We start from the raw sequence: 23,208 nt of genomic DNA on the forward strand, positions 1-23,208 counted from the left end.
TTTGAATTTTTTATTCATAAAGAACAAGATAACATTCACCAGTTCTCCCCACCCTCCTCCCACAAATTGCAATAGTTTATCGATTAATACCTGCACTACTGTACTGAACAGATTCTGCTCTGAGCAGAGCTGGTATGTTGGTTATCTTCTTCCGAGTACTTCACTATTTCTGCCCTGACAATACGCTGTCAATTCCGTATAACAGAAACAAGATGCAGAAGAAAGGGGGAAAAAAAGAAAGAAAGAAAAAAATGGAAAGTGTGTTCAATGACTGAAAATAGATGGGAACACCAAAGTAGAAAAAGAAATACGCACATAAATTTAAACAAGCCACAAAAGAAATAGCAGAATATATGCATATAAAAGGAAAGAAAATGAACAAAGATACAAGAAACATTACAATTCTATTTAATTATTGAAATGGACATGTCTACTGAGCCTCCCAGAAAAGCTGTGGGCTCTATTTTTGATATCACAATTACATGTAACGCATATAATGCCCAGTATTTCAGAAGACAACAAAGAATTTGGGGGCTTTTCTCTACTAAAGTGCAGCTGAGGTACTCATTCAATTTCTTTTTACAAACATTACTGAGGATCTACCGTGGGCCAGTCCCTCTACACTGGGAACAAATGGTGAACTGCACAGGATTTGTTCATAAGCTGCTCTGGGAAGGGAACATGCACACAGCTAACTGTCATACCAGATAAGAAATTTACTAGTGGATTTATAACATGTGTGGAGGGAACAAAGAGTGGTTCATTTTCTTTGAAGGTAGAGGATGCATACATCAGAGGAAACTGCATGTCATTTACGGTTTTTACATTTAATCATATTCGTTATTGTCAAAGACCTCCTTTTGATGGTCACTTCCCCGGCTCTCACAGCCCTAACCTCCAAGTTTTGAAATTTCATACAGAAATAAGTAAGATCAAAATACATTTTTTATAGTTAAAAAACATACCATATTTTAAGCATGACAGCTGATGTTTTCAAATGAATTTTGCTAAGTAACAAATCAAAACTAGTCAGATTTTTTGATTACTATAACCCTTAAGATGAGAAGACCACATAAGACAAATATGACAGAGATAACACACTCCCCAAATTTTTTAGACTTGGAACTATATCCACTTTTAATGAGTTCCAATATTTTATTTTGGAAAGATCTTCCTTCACCATAGCATCTATTAATTAGCACATAGAGAAAAACATATTAATCAGGCTGCTGCTTGTGCTAATGTTTATAAAGCCTGGATAAACAACTGAGAGTAAATGAACAGGACACTAAGGTGTATTAGCCTTGCACAGGCTCTGCTCCAGTTCTCCAGCAAGCAGTATTAACTTCTGGACAAGACTCATGATTTACTAGGCACTCAGCCTGATGCTATCACAGGAGCATTGCCAACTGCCACATGACGTATGAGGGGGGCGCATCAGTGACCCGTTGAACATCATCATCTGGCCTCCGCAAACCTAACTGCTTCATGCCAAACTATGGGTTACAATAAAGAGAAGGGATTTTCATAATCAGCAAGCAACTCATTAATCCTCCAAAATGATGGTTTAAATCCTATCTTATAAACACAACCAGGTCACTGACCTATGGTCAAGACATTCTGGTCAAAGTATTGACTAACATAAACGACTTGGATTTTCACCACTAATTCTCATCAAATTAATTAAGAACTAACAAGGCAACATCTTTCTTGAGGGCCTTGGTTGTTTGACATAAAGCTCTATACAAAATTTCTGAACTGGAAGCCAGAATCAAAGTTCTACATATTCAGGACTTTGCTTTCTCTGAGTAAATAAAGCATAATTTCTATGATGTAAACTTTATGGTAGGGGACTTCACAGTAGTTTCTTGTTTACAAATCATTCAATCATTGATGTTTTCAGAGAAAAGTGTTACCTACAAAACACCAGTCTTTATGTTTGGAGCTACAGAGTAAACTCAACTCTGCTATAAACTCTGTTCTCTGCTATTAGTCAAGTGAAGGAAAACAATGCAGTGGCCCTAAGAGAAAGGGAGCTGTGTAGCTGAACACCAGCTTAACCCCTGTTTTGTCAGGGTTGTCCAAGTCAGGTCCTAGAACTGGAAGTGGGAGCTCTCCATTAGGGTAAGCAAGAAAGCAACTTAGGAGTTGAAGTGGTAAGGTATAAGCAGTAGAGATGGACTCGGGAAAGATAAATCTGGTCAATTCTGGAACTGTGCTCTAACCCAGAGAGTACAAACATATTTACCTTACAAAAGTCATAGTTGGTCACCCTCAGGATAGAGAGGAAACATACTCTAACAGCTAAAACACCTGTCACTATCACTCATTCAAAGCAAACCACGGTTCCAGGTACTGGAAACATTCCTGCAAGCAATCATGATCTCTCTTTTTTTTTGAGATGCATTAAGAGTCTAGCAAGGAAAACAAATGCATAAATTATTAAAGAATACCATGATTGATACAAATTCAAAGGGCAAAAAGTTATAGGTTACCACTCAAAGCACAGATATAGCATTTTTTAAAAGCAGGGTACCGTGCACACAGTAGGAGCTTAAAGAAAGCAACTCTCCTTTTCCTTCCATGTAATGGCATACGCATACACTGCATAATATGTCATCACAGGCTGTCAGTAACAGTCACAACTCTGGGCAAGCTACTTTACCTCTTTGGTCTTCACACTCTCCTAATCTATAAAACACAAGGTTTATCTATGTGGCAGCTAAGATCCCATTTGGTTTTGAAACTATATGGAAAAAAAAATTTTTTAAGTGAATAGAAAAAGAAAAAAAATGGAATATGATCTGACATCAGATCAGATCAGATCAGTCGCTCAGTCGTGTCCGACTCTTTGCGACCCCATGAATCGCAGCACACCAGGCCTCCCTGTCCATCACCAACTCCCGGAGTTCACTCAGACTCACGTCCATCGAGTCAGTGATGCCATCCAGCCATCTCATCCTCTGTCGTCCTCTTCTCCTCCTGCCCCCAATCCCTCCCAGCATCAGAGTCTTTTCCAATGAGTCAACTCTTTGCATGAGGTGGCCAAAGTACTGGAGTTTCAGCTTTAGCATCATTCCTTCCAAAGAAATCCCAGGGCTGATCTCCTTCAGAATGGACTGGTTGGATCTCCTTGCAGTCCAAGGGACTCTCAAGAGTCTTCTCCAACACCACAGTTCAAAAGCATCAATTCTTCAGCGCTCAGCCTTCTTCACAGTCCAACTCTCACAATCATACATGGAAAAACCATACAAAAAACATGTATGACCACAGGAAAGACCATAGCCTTGATCTGACATAGGGCTTAACAATATTTTTTTGGAACTTTCTCCTCAGGCAAGGGAACCAACCATCAACAAAATGGGTGATGATTATGAAACCATCAATGAAAGGCCACATTAAATAATCATTAAATAATGAAAAGGCCACTTACTAAATGAGAGAAGACATTTGCAAATGATATCATGAAGTTAATATACAAAATATATAAAGAATTCATACAACTCAATATCAAAAAACAAAACAACAGAAAAACAGAATTAAAAATGTTCAGAGGACTGAAATAGGCATTTTTCCCCACACAAGACATACAGATAGCCAAAAAACACATGAAAAAGATGCTCAACACTTCTAACAGTTAGGAAAATACAAATCACAACCGCAATGAGGTATCACTTCACACTTGTTAGAATAAGTACTGTCAAAAAGACAAGAAATAACATGTGTTGGCAAGAATGTATAGAGAAGGGAGCCCTTCCATACTGCTGTGGGAATGCAAATTGGCACAGCCACTATGGAGAACACTATGGAGGCTCCCCAAAACACTGAAAATAGAAATACTATATAACCCAGTAATCCCATTCCTGAGTATATATCTGAGGAAAACAAAAACACTAATCTGAAAAGATATATGCACCCCAATGTCCACAGCAGCATTAATTGTAATAAACAAGATATGGAAGTCACGTGTGTTCATCAGCCCAAAATGGGTAAGAAATATGTGATACACACACACACACACACACAATGGAATATACTCAGCCATAAAAAGAATGAAATGTTGCCATTTGCAACTACAGGGATGGACTTAGCGGTTATTATGTGTAGGGAAATAAGTCAGACAGAGGAAAAATAAACACTGTGTGTCTTCAGTTACATGCAGAATCTAAAAAATAAAACAAACAAACTAATTATATATAACAAAACAGAAATAGCTTCACAGATACGGAGAACAAACTAGTGGTTTCCAGTAGGTAGAGAGAAGAGGAAAGGGGAAAGATAGGGGACAGGGATTAAGAGGCACAACCTACTAGGGATAAAAATAAATGAAATACATGGAAATAATGTACAGTTACTATTTTCAATAACTTTATATTTAGTATTATCTATAAAAATATAGGATCACTAAAACGAACGCATACCTAGTTCAAAGCAAACAAAGTCATAATTTATTAACTGGCCAGTGAAAATGTCACTAATAGAGAAATAAAAAACGGATCTAGAGCATACTTGACATATCTGTCTGCCCTCATGTAATATGGGAGCTCCCTGAGGATAAGGACTGTGACTTATTCATCTCTGTATCCCCAGATTTCAGTGTTCTTGCATAAAGACCCTCAAAAAACATCTGCTGTCTTAGTAAACTTCATTCCTTCTTTTCTCCATCTTCTCTTCCTTGAACAGCTTGTAAAGTGTGTTTATAACTCATATATAACTCATTTTATATAACTGTCAAATGGGAATAATCTAGGTTAAAACTAAAATAGCAGAATCTCTTTAATCAGTGAATGGAATTAAGACTGAGGCCTTATTATAAATATTTGTCACAAACAAAATTACTATAGCATCAATTTCCATGTGACTGGTGAGTCTACAATCTAAATTCTTCTGTATAAAATAATACAAAACACTTTATCATTCTGTGACACTGAGTTCCTTCAGGACTCTTTCGAATGACATAAAACCACAGAACGCAGGTGCACAAGCTCTTGCTCTCTCCCTTCCTTTCTGCCCTACTCCTCCACTTTCTGTATATAAATTATATATAGAAATGAAGTTCAGATTATCTGAACTTCTTTGCTTTTAAATGAACTTTCAGAGACATCAAATGGCCAATAGGTACATAAAAAGAGGCTCAATATCACTAATCAACAAATTAAAACTACAGTGAGATATCACCTCCCACCTGTTAAAATGGCTGTCCTCAAAATATAAGAGATAAGTGCTAGAGAGGATGTGGAAAAAAAGGAAACCCTGAATGAAGACTGTAAACTGGTACAGCCCCTGGAAAACAGTATGGAGTCTCCTCAAAAAGTTAAAAACAGAACTACCATACCATCCAGCAATTCCATGTCTGAGTATTTATCTGAAGATATATCGACTCCCATGTTCATTACAGTGTTATTTACAATAAGCAAAATATGGAAACAGCAAAGTGCCTGTTGATAGGTGAATAAAGAAAATGTGGAATATAAATATATGTACATATACACACAATGTAATATTATTTAGCCATGAGAAATAACAGTCTGCCATTTGTAAAAACTTGGATGGACTTCGAGTACATTGTGCAAAATGAGATAAATCAGACAGAAAATGGCAAGAATTGTATGATACTACTTACACATGAAATTTTAAAAAGCAAAATTGCAAAAAAAAGAAAAGAATAAAATGGTTGTTCCCGGAGGATGAGGGGATAGGAAAGCTGTCCTCTAAAGGGTACAAACTTACCATTATTAGTAAATAAGTCCTAGAAATAATGCACAGTACAGTCAATACAGAAAGCAATATTGTTTTATAATCATCAAACTTGCTAAGGGATTAGAATTTAATTATTCCAACTACCAACAAAGATATTCATGTAACATGATAGAGGTACTAATTACTACTATAATGGCAAAATCATACTATAATAGATAAAGATATCAAGTTAACATGTTATATACTTTAAATTTACATAATATTTTGTGCCAAGTATATATCAATAAAAAATAATACTGTGCTCAAGATAGCTCGCAAGTATGTTCTTAGAAACATCTTTTAAAAATAATGAACTTTCAAAAATGTTTCCTTCCACTGAGAAAACTTAACTGTGAAATACATAATTTAACTGGCAAAGGCACCAAATTCACTGGTCTAAGGAATGGAGAATGAGGTTTCCCTACACAAAGGCTCTGACAGACCCAGTGAAGGAGGGCTTAGTAGCTTGAATTCATCTTCAAATGAATGCATTCAAAGTAAACACCAACAAGTCGAAAACAGAACTAAACTTCATGGCCTAAGAAGCCGGGGTGCACTTACAAACAAGGTGGAGTGTACAGGGAGGGTGAGGAGCTCTGTAGTGAACACATCTGACACGGGTTTAGCTAAAACGTGCCTAGCTGTTAAGTCGATCTCTAAAAGTTCAAAGAGTAACTTTCTGTCTCTTGTGACCAAGAGTGAGCTAAAAATACGAATCAAGCGTCCCTAGAATTCTGCCTTTTAGCAGTACCCCAGTCACTCCACCTCTCTGGAGATACCCTAGAACCTGAGCATTGCTGGGGGCTCGGGCGAGTACAGACCCCTTGTCCGGGGGGCCGTCAGCGCTGCACCAGCACACCTTCTCCTCTAGAGGGGCTCATCACTGGCTCTCCCGTTTTCCATTCCTCCAGTGATCTGGGATGACTTCTCCCTTTTATCCAGTCATTCCACAAGTCCTACTGATTCTTCTGTGAAATGTCTCTTACATCCATCCCTCCCCTTCCACCCAATTCCGGTCCTTATCACACGAAGGCAGTAACCCAGTCTCCTTGCTTCAACCTCTCTGGCACCCATCCACACACACACACAAATTCCATTAGATTAATCCCATCTAAAAACTGCTTTCGTTTATTTCCCTGCTTAAAATTATTTTCCACTGTCAATATGTGAGATTAAGATTATCAACTTGGCATTCATAAATCTCCATAATCTTTCTTCAAATTTCCTTCACACTCCAACACAAATGGTCATTTATTTTAACCAAACAGCTCTTCTCTTTCCAAAATACCATCTAAACTTTTCAACTTGCTTGTTCCAGCTTCTTTTCAACTCCCCACTCCAAACCACCCAGTGAATCTTCCCCCAGTACGGTAGCGTGGAAACATTAGGGGCACTGCCATCAGAAAGACATGAGTTCAAGTCCTGGGTCCATCACTGCCCAGCTGTGGATAAGCACATCAAGTTACTTAACCTTTCTGCAGTCTCAGTTTTCCAACCATAAAATGATGAAGTGCCACCTGCCCCAGAGTTATTGTAAGGATTAAATGATGTAACAGTAGCTGGCACATTTATTAATTTTCTTCACTGCATCTTAAACTCTTAAATCTCCTCTGGATCCAGCAGTAAACCACACTTATATGATCAATTAATCATTTATGATCGCCTGAAAATCACTGATGGACTACCTAGTTAACCAGGCACAAACATCATTTAGAAAGTGAAGCTACAAAGCAGAGGCATCACGTGACTTCTTGGATCTGCCAAGGTCTGTATAGTCAAGCAAATCACTGATTTCTCTTCTTGTATCCATCCTCCTAGGCCAAAATCAAGTAACTACTTTGGTCTGGGAACAATTTATAAGGCACAAATAGCTAAACACTGTGTCTGGCCACAGTAAGTGTTGAAATGTCTTTTGAATAGTGAGAAGTAAAGGTAGATTTCCAGAGTTCCAAATATTTAAATGAAGCTCTAGAAACAGCCATATCAGCATAACAATTTTCAATTGATATTTGCTTAAATTGTCTAAAAACATGCACACACAAAGACTAACCATGAAAAGAAGACACAGAATTAACTCAAAAAGAATTAAAGAAAAATTTAAGGATGGAGAAAGATCATTATACCTTTGTAGCTTCACAAAGCAGGGAAAAAGTAGAGAGGGTTGAGGGAAAATGTTATTTATCAATATATGTTGCTTCTAAGCAAACCACTTCTGAAGTCTAATTTTAAACTACAGGCTCTGATTTTTTTATTCAATCAAACATGTAAAGTAGTGTGCTACTGTATCTTTAAGCAGCTGACTATTGGTATTCATGTTTATTTCTTAGTCTAAGAGAACTGTCTAGGAAGAGTGGAAGAATTCAGAAATCCTCAATAATTAATACCATTATTAAATTAACAATAAAATAACATCAAGAATTAATATTACAATGCAGGATATTTTACAGAAGAACAGAGAGCAACACTATTTTTTATAGTGTTTCACCAAACCAAACATAGAAGATGCCAAATAGGGTAAACTCTTACTACTTAAGGCTAAACTTTAATAAATAGTTGGGATTTTATATAAAACATAAAAAGGATATTATACAGTAATCATGGAAGAAGAACTTAAATAAAGAAGTACAAAATAATATGGTCAGTTCCTTAGCCATTATTTAACTGCTGATGAAATTTTTATTACATTAATCTCATTTTTCCAACAAAAAAAAGACAAAATGAGGTTTCAAGGTATCATCATTTGGCAAAAACTTAACATCCTCCATCTTCTGCAATAAACAATGACTCATACACACAATCTATTTTTAAGGCTGTTAGGGATATGTACATAGAATGCACAAATGTAAAAGGATTCAGAGAGAAAATTAATGTCTTTTAAGAAATAAATTATTTTTTTTAAGTATACAGTTCAATATAATCACCTGTGACTGTTCTATTTCTGCTTTGTTTAACTTGATTCCAAGGATTTCAGCAGCAACTTTCTGAAAACACAGGAAGACCTGCATAACAAAAACAGGTTTAAATGATTTAAAACAGGCATGTCTAAGTTACCTTCAAACAAATTGAACTTTCTAAAAAATGATAAACAGCAAGAGCTGCAAAAATATGATGTACCGGGTTGTTCCAAAAATACCTTTATTTGTCAAATACAGCAACATTTAAAGTATAATAATTTTTTAAATGATTAAACCATAATTTGAAAATTCATACACTTCACTGAACTGGTCTAAATTTACACACTTATCCTGAAAAACTTACACTTTTAAAGAGTTAACATAATTAATTACAGCTATGACATTAAAAAAAAAAAAAGACTACTAGCCAAATAATAAACTGCTGTAAGTCCTGAAGAAAATGAAAGTAGGGTAAAGTTTTTCACTGCCAATTTTACACTGATCTTTGATATGGCATTAGCCTGCCTTGAAAGGTCTTACTTTCCACTCTTTCATAATCTCTAAGATTCTAATCAATTTTAATAAATTCTCTCTGGAGCAAAAAACTTAGTAAACTTTACTGTATTTTGTCAAACACAAAAGTAGCAGTATATGACTTCCCTGATAGCCTGCAATGCAGAAGACCCCGGTTTGATTCCTGGGTCAGGAAGATCCACTGGAGAAGGGATAGGCTACCCACTCCAGTATTCCTGGGCTTCCCTTGTGGCTCAGCTGGTAAAGAATCTGCCTGCAATACGGGAGACCTTAGTGCGATCCCTCAGTTGGGAAGATCCCCTGGAGAAGGGAGAGGCTACCCACTCCAGTATTCTGGCCTGGAGAATTCCATGGACTGTATAGTCCACGGGGTTGCAGAGTCGGACACCACTGAGTGACTTTCACTTTCACAATCCAGTATCATGAAACAAAAATCTGCAAAGACTTCTATAAACATCCTTTCGTACATAGATAGCTTATATGGGGTCCACTATGATTCCTGGAGCTCCAATAGTCTTTGCTTGTCTGCGTATCTTGTCTTTACCCCCTAAATATCCGAGTTTATTCTGACCCCTACTTACTCACGACTCAGTTCAGCTCAGTTGTCGCTCAGTCGTGTCCGACTCTTTGCAACCCCATGAACTGCAGAACAGCAGGCCTCCCAGTAATCACCAACTGCCAGAGTCTACCCAAACTCATGTCCATTGAGTCGGTGATGCCATCCCACCATCTCCTCCTCTGTCGTCCCCTTCTCCTCCTGCCCTCAATCTTTCCCATCATCAGGTTCTTTTCTAAAGAGTCAGCTCTTCGCATTAGGTGGCCAAAGTATTCGAGTTTCAGCTTCAACGTCAGTCCTTCCAATGAACACCCAGGACTGATCTCCTTGAGGATGGACTGGTTGGATCTCCTTGCAGTCCAAGGGACTCTTCAAGAGTCTTCTCCAACACCACAGTTCAAAAGCATCAATTCTTCACTACTCAGCTTTCTTTATATTCCAATTCTCACATCCATACATGACTACTGGAAAAACCACAGCCTTGACTAGACGGATCTTTGTTGACAAAGTAATGTCTCTGCTCTTCAATATGCTGTCCAGGTTGGTCATAACTTTCCTTCCAAGGAGTAAGCGTCTTTTAATTTCATGGCTGCAATCACCATTTGCAGTGAACTTGGAGCCCCCCAAAATTAAAGTTTGACACTGTTTCCATTGTTTCCCCATCTATTTGCTATGAAGTGATGGGACCAGATGAAATGATCTTAGTTTCCTGAATGTTGGGCTTTAAGCCAACTTTTTCACTCTCCACTTTCACTTTCATCAAGAGGCTTTTTAGTTCCTCTTCACTTTCTGCCATAAGAGTGGTGTCATCTGCATATCTGAGGTTACTGATATGTCTCCCTGCAATCTTGATTCCAGCTTGTGTTTCTTCCAGCCCAGCATTTCTCATGATGTACTCTGCATATAAATTAAATAAGCAGGGTGACAATATACAGCCTTGACCTACTCCTTTTCCTATTTGGGACCAGTCTGTTATTCCATGTCCAGTCCTAACTGTTGCTTCCTGACATGCATATAGGTTTCTCAAGAGGCAGGTCAGGCGGTCTGGTATTCTCATCTCTTTCAGAATTTTCCACAGTTTATTGTGATCCACACAGTCAAAGGCTTTGGCATAGTCAGTAAAGCAGAAATAGATGTTTTTCTAGAACTCTCTTGCTTTTTCCAAGATCCAGCGGATGTTGGCAATTTGATCTCTGGTTCCTCCACCTTTTCTAAAACCAGCTTGAACATCTGGAAGTTCACGGTTCACATATTGCTGAATGAAGCCTGGCTTGGAGAATTTTGAGCATTACTAGCGTGTGAGATGAGTGCAATTGCGCAGTAGTTTGAGCATTCTTTGGCACTGCCTTTCTTTGGAACTGGAATGAAAACTGACCTTTTCCATGCCAGTGGCCACTGCTGAGTTTCCCAAATTTGCTGACATACTGAGTGTAGCACATTCACAGCATCACCTTTTAGGATTTGAAAAAGCTCAACTGGAATTCCATCACCTCCACTAGCTTTGTTCGTAGTGATGCTTCCTAAGGCCCACTTGACTTCACATTCCAAGATGTCTGGCTCTAGGTGAGTGTGTCACACCATCATGATTATCTGGGTCATGAAGAACTTTTTTATACTCATGACTACTTACTGAATATTTATCACAACTTCAATAAGGCTATCCACTCCAGTATTCTGGCCTGGAGAATTCCACAGACTGTACAGTCCATGGCGTTGCAAAGAGTCAGACAGGACTGAATGACTTTCACTTTCAACAACTTAATTTTAACTTCTAATCAAAAAGAGATGATGTCCCCAAAAGGCTTATGTCATTTGTACCCCAAAGAGCATTACATATTATAGTTCACTGATGGTCAAAGTTCAAGGAGAAACAGGAAAGCTAGTGTGGTGAAATGGAGAGAAAAGGAGGACTGTAAAAGAAAAACAGCAGAGTGACTAAGAGCATCAGGTACGCCTAACAAATCAGGTAAGATCTGTTGGGCTATTATGGGGAGGACTTTGGCTTTCATTCACTCTGAATGAAATGGAGGGTGGCTTGATGTGACTTCTGTTTTAACAAGGTCAATCTGGTTGTTGTACTGAATATTCACTATAGAAGATGAAGGGTCAAAAAGAGAACCTGGCAAGAACACTAATGTAAGAGATGATGGAGGCCTGAAACAAAGTGGCAGCAGTGGCAATGGCAAGAAAAGTCACCAGATTATGGGCACATTTTAAAAGCAGAAAAACAGGACTTGGTGAGAGTTGTGGTATGTCAAAGACAGGAGTCAAGGATGACTCCAAAATCTTCGTGGTCTTAGCAACACATAGGAGATCTACCATTTACTGAAGTGGGGAAGACTGGAAAAGATCTGACGAAGAAATATCAAGAGCTCAGTTCTGGACCTGAATCCTGCATTAAACTGGACTGACTCTTAAGACACTTAAGCAGGAGTGCTGGGGTATATGAGTCTGGAGTTCAAAGAGGTTTGGCCAAAGCCATGAGACTAGATGAGGTCACAAAGGGAATAAGTTTAAAAAAGAGAGATATCCAAGGACTGTGCCTAGGGCAATTCAATGAAGGAATCTGCAAAGGTGATAAGAGAGTAGTTGTCAAGGTAGGAGGGAAACCAGAAGATGTAGTATTCTGGAAACTAAGTGAACAAAGTATTCCCAAGAGGAGCAAGTGATCAACTATTTTATATGCTACAACTAAATCAAGTAAGATGAGGACTAAGAACTGGCCATTGAATTGAGCAAAAAGGAGGTCACTGATGACCTTAATAAGAGCATTTTGGGGTAAATATTAGGGGCAAAAGTCTGACTGGAACTGTTGAAGACAAACCGGGAGGAGAGAACTGGAGATAACTCTTTTGAAAACATTCTACTGGTAAGTAGCAAAGAGTAAGAAACAGCTAACAATGTGGGTGATCAAGCGTTTTCTTATATTTAAGGTAAGAGAAGTCATAACATTTCGTGTGCTGATAGAATAATCCAGTAGACGGGAAAAAAAACGATGCAGGAGTGAGAATTTTAAGCCATGTTTGTTACGAGGCAAAGACACATGGGACTAATGCACAAGGGAGGAGTTGAGCCTAGCTACGAGCAGAGACAGGCCAACCCACAGGAATCTCAGAGGAGACAGAGAGGTGGGAATGGACAGTGGGTGGGAAGGAGAGTTGGGGGAGACGAGGTGGCAAGAGTATGTCAAAGTTGTCTTCCCTTTGTTTCAATATTTTTTTTATAAAATAAGAAACAAGGGAATCGGCTAAGAGAATGGATGATGAAGGTTTGAAGATTTGAGAAGAGAAGCTATGAAACACTCATCTAGGTGAAGGAGAGAGACAATGGCCTAAGGACATAAGTACTAAGCAGCATTAAGGTCCACTTGAGGTGAGCTGACTGTGGACTGTAAGTGAAACCTCCAACATGCCTCTAAGCTTTTTTCTCTCGTCATGTTCAAATACATGAGTGCAATCATATAAAGGGGCATAGTCAAGGTTTTGTCAAATAAGTCAGATAAAGTGACTGACGGGAAAGGAAACTGACAGAGTATTGCATGGTAATGATTTTGACTGACTATGAGTAAGGAAGAAAGGAAAATGAGGACATGAAAGGTCAGGGGCAAGTGTTAGGATCAATGTCATGTAGGCCCTGCTGCGGCTGCAGACTGACTGGACTAGCGCATTCAAGCTGGTCAGTGATTAGCATGCCTGATACTGAGATATGAGATAACAGAAGGGCTACAGTAATCTGTAATGACAGAGCATGGGGGTGCATGGATGAGGTGGGGTGGTGAACAAAGATACTGACACCACTAAGAATTATGACAAAGGTAGTATCAGAGAAAGTACAGTAAGACCGGAGATCAACTTCTCAAGCAATGAAGGGAAGTAACCCATGATTGGAGATGACGTAAAGTGACTTCACAAGAACAAACCATTTCAAAGTTGCCTTTAAAAAGAAAACAATGAGGATTTTTAAAAGTACACAAAAAATACTAAGTCGTTAAACACAAGCTAAAATACTGGAAGTTAAAATAATTCTAAAATGACAAGAGACCCCCAGGAAGATAAGTGAGGGTAAAAGCCCAATTCATGGATGGGTTTATCAAGGAATATTCATACTGTATACATTTTTAAAGTAGGTAGGTGTCTCACGTTAGCATTATCCTGGGTAAAGGGTTCTAACACATCACATTTTTAAATGAGTTTGATCCCTCAAAAGATTAAATAACTTTTATATTATTTAATATTTACCCTGAGCATATAAACCATCAGTGAAATCATACAGGGAAAACATGAAGAAGATTAAACCACAGAAAAATTCAAACGTCCTTTGGTTGAAAATGTCAAGAAAATGAACGATCAAACAAAAATCTGGGCAGCGGAAAGAGAATATTTGCAAAAATTATGACAAATGGCTGTTATGTTATCCCTAACACAAAAAGGTCATAGAAAATTTTAAAAAGCAACAAAAATATAATAAACAGGTAATAAGCAGAAAATCAACAATAAATAAATTTATAATAAGTACATAATATTATAAACAGATAATAAGCAGAAAGTAGGCAATAAAATTTTTAAAATTTCAAGCTCAATAGCAGTCAAAGAAATTTAAATAGTAAAATACCTTTTAATCCCTTGTCTGCCAAACTGACAAAGTTTTAAAAATAAATAAATTCTGAATGTTAAAAAAGATTACAGAGATATGGCACTCATACAATGCTGATGGTAGGATAAATTAACTTAGGCTTTCTGGTGGTAATTTGGCAAAAGGTTTCAATTCTCTTCCAAGGAAATAATCAAAACTTACAGACAAAATTTTACAATGTCCTGAACTTGGAAACAATCTATATATCTAACAATAGGGACCTGGTTGAATAAATCTGAACATTTATTTAATGGATTATTAAATCTAGTGAGATTTTAATCTATTTAGTAATATTAAGTGACACAAGAAAATTTTCTACAGATAAACATATTAAATTAAAAAATACAAAATTATTTCTATATTATGATCTCAATTTTTAAAAAAATAAACATTTAGCATGGTTAATATGGTGAACCCTGGAATGTCAATCCCTTAGGTTTACAAATCCTATCTCCACCACTTATTCTGTGTACCCTGAACCCCCACAACATAAGACTATTCTATAAAACAAAGATAATTACTTATGATTTCTAGAAAATAAATCTGACTTACATGTGAAGATATTTTAGACTAATTCAAAAATATTTTAACATCATTCTAAACTTCTTATTTAAATGGTTATGGTGATTTACAGAATAAGCATCCATTCAAATACAATTAATTAATTAACAACTAAATAGAGATAATCAAAGCAGTACATGTCCATCACAAAGTAGGCACTCAGTAAACACAGTCCACTAGCCGTGGTAGCAGCAGCATCAGAAAATGAGACTATCATATGAGGTTATGAATGATCATCTCTGGAGGGTGAGATTATGAGTGATTTATATTCTTTTTAACTTTTGTATTTTTAATTCCCTAAAAGAACCATGAAATTATGTTAAATAAATTATAAGAGGAGTATCAATAGAATAAGCATGTTGTATATAACCTAATGGTATTTTATGTCTTCAATAGGAATTAATCTAAAAGTTAAGTAATGAAAGTATACTTCCTATGAGTATCAGTAAATAAAAGTAAAACATCATTTATAATATTTAGCATTCATTATCTTACTTACAGAGTCTCCTGTCTTTGCTGAGACAAAGTGGCTACTAAAACCATTTTCCTGGCAAAATCTTAAGTGTTTTTCAGGTTTTACTGTTCGCATATGCTCCAAATCAACTAGAAAGGTAAACAAAAACAGAGAACAAAATTCAGTAATAAAGTCAATCAATAAATATTTAATAAGTTTAAATGTGACTTCTTTTCCAAGATTATACCCCAGCTTAGACACTAGTGGTATAATTTGGGGCAATTCTTTTAAACTCTTTATGCTTCAGTCTCTAAATCTAAAACCTGGGAAAAACAAATGGATCTATTATATACAAAGTTCTTTGAGAATTAATCCATGTTTAGTGTACAATGGGGCTTCCCTGGTGGTTCAGCTGGTAAAGAATCCGCTTGCAATGCAGGAGACCTGGGTTCGATCCGATCCCTGGCTTGGGAAGATCCCCTGGAGAAGGGAAAGGCTACCCACTCCAGTATTCTGGCCTGGAGAATTCCACGGACTGTATAGTCAACGGGGTCTCAAAGAGTCAGACACAACTGAGTGACTTTCACTTTTATGCACAATGACCAGCACATGTTAAGTGCCCAGAAAACTAAAAGCTATCATTCCTATTATCTATATAGTTTGAGGCACATTTGATGATACTCAAAAAATACGCATTAGTATAACGCATTTAAACATAGTGATTAATTGTAACATATACTTTCCACAGCATATTTGGTTTGAAAGTTTAATTACCTTAATATATTAATTACAATAGTTCTGTAATCTCTATAAACTTTAATGTTAACACAAGCACATTATTAATTTTCTGCCAAAAGATATCAATATTTCATTGTCTACTTACTTTATTTACAGTTATGGTTTAATTTCACAAAGACATAGCTCATTTGCTTTCCAATTCTAAAAGTGTCCATTCTCAAAGCAGTAATGGGCCAGAATATATTTTCTTGAATAGTGGTAGGTGCTTTAAAGCAAAGCATAGTACTCATATCCAATACTGGTTTTATCCAACACAGTCTAATTTTTTCAAATGTGATCTTTTATTGAACAGTTTCTCTTTTTACAACACTACAAACCCTATAAGGGTGTTGATTCAATGCTGTCAAATTATAAGGCAAATATATTCACAGGATTTAAGGACAACTAGGCTCTTTGAGTCAATATAGGAAAAAAAAACTTAAACTGATTTCCTGAGGAAGGGACCCAACTGACTTGTAAAAACTTGTAAATTTGCAAATCTAGTAAGCTTACATAATAGTGGCAATTGATTATCAACTAAAAAATGCTCTCATAATACGTAAAAGTCTTTATTTGAAATTACATTGAAGGTCTTTAGTTTGTAAGCTCAAGAGATCTTTCTCTAGGAGATTTTTGATCTACTGGGGGATTCCTGAGCCCCATTTATACTGCTTAACTAGGATAATATGCACCTTTTTTCTTTTCTGGCCACAACTTGCTGTTCCTTAAACATCACTGAGACTTTATTTACAAGAAGAGGCCAAAAAATGTCCAGATACCACAGGCATCAATTTGTTGACGACTAAAATACTAAGCTATTAGCACTGACATTTGTACATCTAGTTTACCATAATATTGAAGTTAGAATACTTTCCTAATTCAACAAGAGTAAGAACAAATCATGTCACTAGGAAAATTCCCCAGTGAAATCACTGTCAAATTAAAAAAATAAAGTCTGTCATTCAACATGTATGTACGTTTGTCTTTTCTAATGGAACACAGTCTGCCACGGTTGTGTCTTTCTTCCTTTCTTTCTTCTCTCCCTTCTCCACTTGCCTACCAGATAACTCCTCAACTACTTACACAGATAAACTACTATAAATTTATCTATATAGCACTGGGGGATTTACTAGGCAAAAGTTTTTTCCCTAACAAAGATAATCATTAGAGACTAATAACTATCACTAATCAATTGATACAAAATTATTCAGTAAGTATTTATTATATACCAAGCTCTATGGTAGGCAGTGAGAACCCAAAGAGATACAATCCAGGTCCTAAAAAAATTACCACCAGTATTAGGAATATAAAAGACCATTAAGAAACATAAAAGTTATCTTAAATAACCGAGATTTTGAGAATGACACAGCAGATATAGAAAAGGCCCTCGCAGAATTTGACCATTGTTTTCCTCTGTTGTGTTAGAATTTAGTGAGCAAAATTTAAAAGGCCTTAATTACTAGAGTCTGTTGTTGTTCAGTCACTAAGCTGTGACTCTTGCAACCCCAAGGACTACAGCCACCAGGCTCCTCTGTCCATGGGATTACCCAGGCAACTATACTGGAGTGGGTTGCCATTTCCTTCTCCAGGGGATCTTCCTGACCCAGGGATCAAACCCACGTCTCCTGCATTGGCAGATGGATTCTTTATTGCTAAGCCACCAGGAAAGCCCTAGTTACTAGAATACTTCATTCTAAATAATCCAGAAATAAATTCTGACAATGAAACTACAGTGAGATACTGGTAAATTCTTTCATTTCTTCGATTTCTGAAAGCATCCTTAAAATTATTATCCAGTATTCATCTAGCATACATGTGGTAACCATCTTACTGATATGATTTAATTTCCCTTATATCCTTCAGTGCAGGGGTCCCCAACCATTTTGGCACTAGGGACCAGTTTCTTGAAGACAATTTTTCCATGACCAATTCAAGCGCAGTAGGGTTCTCACTCCTATGAGAATGCCTGTCGCACATCTGACAGGAGGCAATGTGAGCAAAGGGGAATGGCTGTAAAGACAGATGAAGCTTCGCTCGCTCACCGGCTTGCTACTCATCTCCTGCTGTACGGCCCAGTAGCTAACAGGCCAAACACTGGTACCAGTCCATGGCCCAGGGGCTGGGGACCCTACTTCAGTGAACCAGTATTTTATTTTTTTTAATAAAATACTTACTCTTATTATTTTCTTATTTTAATACAGCTAGTTCCTGTATTTTATTTTTGAAAACAGAATTAAAATCTCCCAACAGCATTAATACATAAACATTTCCCAAATATTCAGAAAAACAATTATCAAAAGGATATAAAAAATGTCACTAACTAGAAACAACTACTGTTAAAATTTTGGTGTATATCCTTCCAATATCTAAACAACTGAAAGACATGGGCATTAACATTGTAATATGCAACATTCTTTCAGCTCTACTATACTATACCCTGCTTAAAGTATGCTTAACAATTTCAGTGGATAACCAGTTTACTGATCACTCACTCTACTCATTCAGCAAATATTTGAGTGCCTACTATGGCTAGGCAAAGAGAAGGAAATGGCCACTCCAGTATTCTTGCTTGGAGAATTCCATGGACAGAAGAGCCTGGTGGGCTACAGTCTATGGGGTCGCAAAGAGTCGGACACAACTAAGCAACTAACACAAACACATACATGGCTAGGCACTGTCCTAAGAGCTGCATATGTAACAATGAACTTACATTTTAATTCAGAGAAACAGAGCAACAAGTAAATTACAAAGTATTGCAAATGTTGATATATCTTATTGAAAAAAAATAAAATATACATGAGAGGAATTACTCTTTCAAACACGTAGGTCAAAGACCCTTAAGGTGAAGACCACACTCACCACACTCAAAGAAAAGCCAGGAGGCTAGAGTGACTGATGAGTTAGCAAGAGAGGGAAACAGCAGGAAATGAAGTTTTAAAAGCCAGGAACTATATAGGTCACTAAAAGAGAGATGCAAAGCTACTGGGAGGTTTGTAAGGAAAAAAAAAATTTTTAAGATGTCATCTTACAGTTTAAAAGGCTGGGGCTGCTAAATAAACCACTGTTTGTTGTTTTAGTCACCAAGTCCTGTCTGACTCTTTCACGACCCCATGGACTGCCCATCAGGCTCCTCTGTCCATGGGATTTCTCAGGCTAAAATCTGGAGTGGGTTGCCATTTCCTTCTCCAGGGGATCTTCTCAACCTGCATCTCCTGCATTGCAGGTGGATTCTTTACTGCTGAGCTACTGGGAAATAAACTGTAATTAAATGTAAAGCAGAGAAGACACTGCGTTAGATTACAGTAAAACTCTAGGAAAGAGAAGACCGTAGTTTGGACAAAGGTGGGAGCAAGAGAGATGATAAAAAGTAGGGTAGATTCTCAATATATTTTGGGAATAAAAAGTGAGTAAGAAATACTAATAGATTTGCCATGCATGTAGAAGATAAAGAGAATCACTTGAAGATAGTTTAACCTGGACTTTAAGCGAAACAGTGTATCGTAGGTGTTGTTCCAGGTACACACAGCTGCATGGATGCAGCTGCTGAGCAAATAAAGATTTACAGTTAAGTAGTGATGGAGTTTTCCCAATCATGTACAATTACTGAAAAGAAGGGCAGGTAATTGAAGATAAAAAATGTTAAGGAGTAGATTATATTGAAAAAAGCATGGAATTTAAGTTAGAAAATGAAAAATTGGTAAGATTAAGCAATGTCAAAGTCTTAAGTGGGTTTAAAAATTACTGAAATTGGGTTACCAAAGATGAGAGATAACAGACAAACTGGGACACAAGAAAGTGATAATTGATATTATGGAGAGAGTAAGTCTTCAGAATAACCATGTATACCTATGGCTGATTCATGTTGAGGTGTGACAGAAAACAACAAAATTCGGTAAAGCAATTATCCTTCAACAACAACAACAACAAACACTATGTTAGTGTTGATGGGTGGCAACATTATAGCAGACGATGAATTCAAGGAACTGAGAGACCAAAGTATTAAAAGGAGAATCGGTATGCAACTAAAATTGCTAATCAAGAAAGCAATAGTAATGCAGTGACTGACCCAGGAACCAAAATCCTTAAGAAATTCAAGGCAGTGAGTGATTCAGGGGTTGGCTCATGTATAATCATACAGCTTGATAGTCAAATCTAAGGGTTTTTAGGCAAGATAAAGAAGAAAGATCTGGAAAGAGCAATAACAAGAAGGTCACTACCCACCCTCCAGTACTAGTGATAAGGCAGACACAGGAGGGGACGTCAATATTTGAAAGAGCTTCAGGAGACAGCAGTACTGTCCTTACAGGAGAGCTAAGTGACAGAAGTAGTTTAAAAACTTTGGTTCAAGGAAGATGTTGAGAGTATAGGAATTTTACTGATATCTTATTTGTAAGTTCCTGAAGACCCAATAGAAGAATCTCAGAAGTTAAGAAAGGGCAGAAACAGGGGTCTGAAAAGTGAAGGTCAGAACTGTATAGGATAAGAATGCAGGAAGTAAATCAATAATAACAATGTCAAAGGCTTTCTTGTGTAGCTGACATAAACGGAGATTAAAAAAACACGAGATGAAAAAATTCTAAGATGGTGTTGGACAGACAAGAAAACCCAAATTTTTCACTGTCAAAACCAACTGCGCTCAGCCCCCCAAAAAATCCCTTAGCTCACTCACCCTAACCTGGAAATTAAAATGGAACAAAAGAAAATAAGTTATCAAGATACTAAATCTATCTGCCATATTCTTAAAACTCACATGGTACATGAGATGGAAGTCTTAGAAGCCAATTAACTTTGGCTAACAAGAATAATTTGGATAAGAAGTTGGAAAGCTGTTTGAAAAATTAATATGTACAATTTTTACTATAATTCATGGCAAATAGATGGGGAAACAGTGGAAACAGTGTCAGACTTTATTTTTTTGGGCTCCAACATCACTGCAGATGATGACTGCAGCCATGAAATTAAAAGACGCTTACTCCTTGGAAGGAAAGTTATGACCAACCTAGATAGCATATTAAAAAGCAGAGACATTACTTTGCCAACAAAGGTCCGTCTAGTCAAGGCTACGATTTTTCCAGTAGTCATGTATGGATGTGAGACTTGGACTATGAAGAAAGCTGAGCGCTGAAGAATTGATGCTTTTGAACTGTGGTGTTAGAGAAAACTCTTGGAGAGTCCCTTGGACTGCAAGGAGATCCAACCAGTCCATCCTCAAGGAGATCAGTCCTGGGTGTTCATTGGAAGGACTGACGTTGAAGCTGAAACTCCAATACTTTGGCCAGCTGATGCGAAGAGCTGACTCCTTAGAAAAGACCCCGATGCTAGGAAAGATTGAGGGCAGGAGGAGAAGGGGACGATGGAGGATGAGATGGTTGGATGGCATTACGGACTCAATGGACATGAGTTTGCGTGGGCTCCGGGAGTTGGGGATGGACGGGGGCCTGGCGTGCTGCAGTCCATGGGGTCGCAAAGAGTTGGACATGGACTGAGTGACTCAACTGAACTGAACTGATCACTACTAGGCTTGAACTCTGGTGTGACAGTCCTTACTTTCCTTTTTCACAGTAACCTATGAAGCCATCTATTGAAAATGGCAGTTCCAGAAAAATGGAAGGAGTCTGGGTTTCTGAAAGGGAGATGAGACACTGATAAGCAGTAACAGGGTTTGGTCTTTATATAAGTAAGAAATAAATTGTTATTGTGTTAAGATAGTGAAACTTCAGGGGCTGTCTGTTTATAGCATTTAGCATTGCCTTAACTAATACAGACTGTTGGTGGTGGTGTTTAGTTGCTGAGTCATATCCAACTCTTTTGTGACCCCATGGACTGTAGCCCTCCAGGCTCTTCTGTCCATGGAATTTCCCAGGCAAGAATACTGGAGTGGGTTGCCATTTCCTTCTCCAGGGGATCTTCCCGACTCAGGGATTGAACAGATTCTTTACCACTAATTACCTTAACTAACATAAAATATAGATTTTCATCACTCTTGTTAACAATAAACCTCTTCCTGAGCCTATATAGGGTCTTGAGTTATTAACTAATGAAAACTTGAAGTTATAATTAGTCAGATCATAAAATCCAGCATTACAACCATCTCTTAGATTCTGGTTATGTCATATTCAACAGAACAGTTTAAAAATTACATCAAACTTAATTATAAATTGAAAGGCAATTACATTTTTAGTTACCAGGGAAACAAATACAAACCAAATGTAAACTACTGGAGAAATGTTCTTTATTCTGCCATTAAACAGTTCAAGTAATATGTACATGGAAAACAGTATGAAAACAAAAGTGCATTCTCCTTTTGTTAATTCATTTTGCTAGAAGATACAAAATATGTGAAAAATTATAAAGTCATGACAAATCTTGTTTCATCCATATCCACATTCTTATTTTAAAGCAAATCAAAGCCATGTCATTTCAACCATAAATATTTTATGATATATTCTTAAGATGCTTTTTTTTGGTTTTAATGAAGAACAAAGCTTTGATTTAGAAGCAACACATGAGAATTCTGAATCTAAAGCTGTCACTTTCATCCTTCATTTGGTCCTGCTGATTCCAATGGGACACTAATCCCCTAAACTGATGTGATGGTTCAAACTTTACTTATCTTGATAACTTTCAGGATAAAGTGGCCTTTATATCAGGATATAGAAACAGATTTTGATGAGTAACAGAAAGTGAATGGTGTTTAATAAACAATACACAATCTTGATAAAAATGACATTATGTCAAATATCATCATAAAGTAAGTATCATTACAACAATATTTTTCATATCCCAATAGATGATCTTTGTTACTATTTTACTATCTGGAGTGGTAGATTATATATAAACACTAGTCTCAATAAAAGAAATAACTTTTCTGAACTTCTCAAATGTTTGCATTATGGCAAAAATAGAAGAAACTATGGTTCTTCAATCATTCACTATTTATTTGGAAAGGATGTAGGAGAAGTAGTAAAGAATACAGTCTGCAGAGCCAAACTGCCTGGGCTTGATGCCTTGTGGTTTCTGTTTGTGGAACCTTGAACAACCAACCTCTCTCAGTTTGCTCA

At 37.1% G+C, this 23,208-nt stretch overlaps 1 protein-coding gene across 2 annotated transcripts in view; it reads right to left on the reverse strand.

Annotated features, from left to right (window-relative positions):
- Positions 1-23,208, reverse strand: part of RAB28 (RAB28, member RAS oncogene family) — a 97,975-nt gene that overhangs the window by 2,100 nt on the left and 72,667 nt on the right. The window contains exons 5-7 of one of the 2 annotated variants that reach the window (XM_005208311.5): positions 15,416-15,519; positions 8,661-8,738; positions 91-185 (exon numbers count right to left, since the gene is read on the reverse strand). In XM_005208311.5, coding sequence (XP_005208368.1) covers positions 96-185; positions 8,661-8,738; positions 15,416-15,519 — 272 coding nt within the window. In that variant the 3' untranslated portion in view covers positions 91-95. 2 annotated transcript variants of the gene reach the window in all.

This window comes from Bos taurus, chromosome 6 (genome assembly GCF_002263795.3).
Source record: "Bos taurus isolate L1 Dominette 01449 registration number 42190680 breed Hereford chromosome 6, ARS-UCD2.0, whole genome shotgun sequence".
NCBI classification, from domain to species: domain Eukaryota; kingdom Metazoa; phylum Chordata; class Mammalia; order Artiodactyla; family Bovidae; genus Bos; species Bos taurus.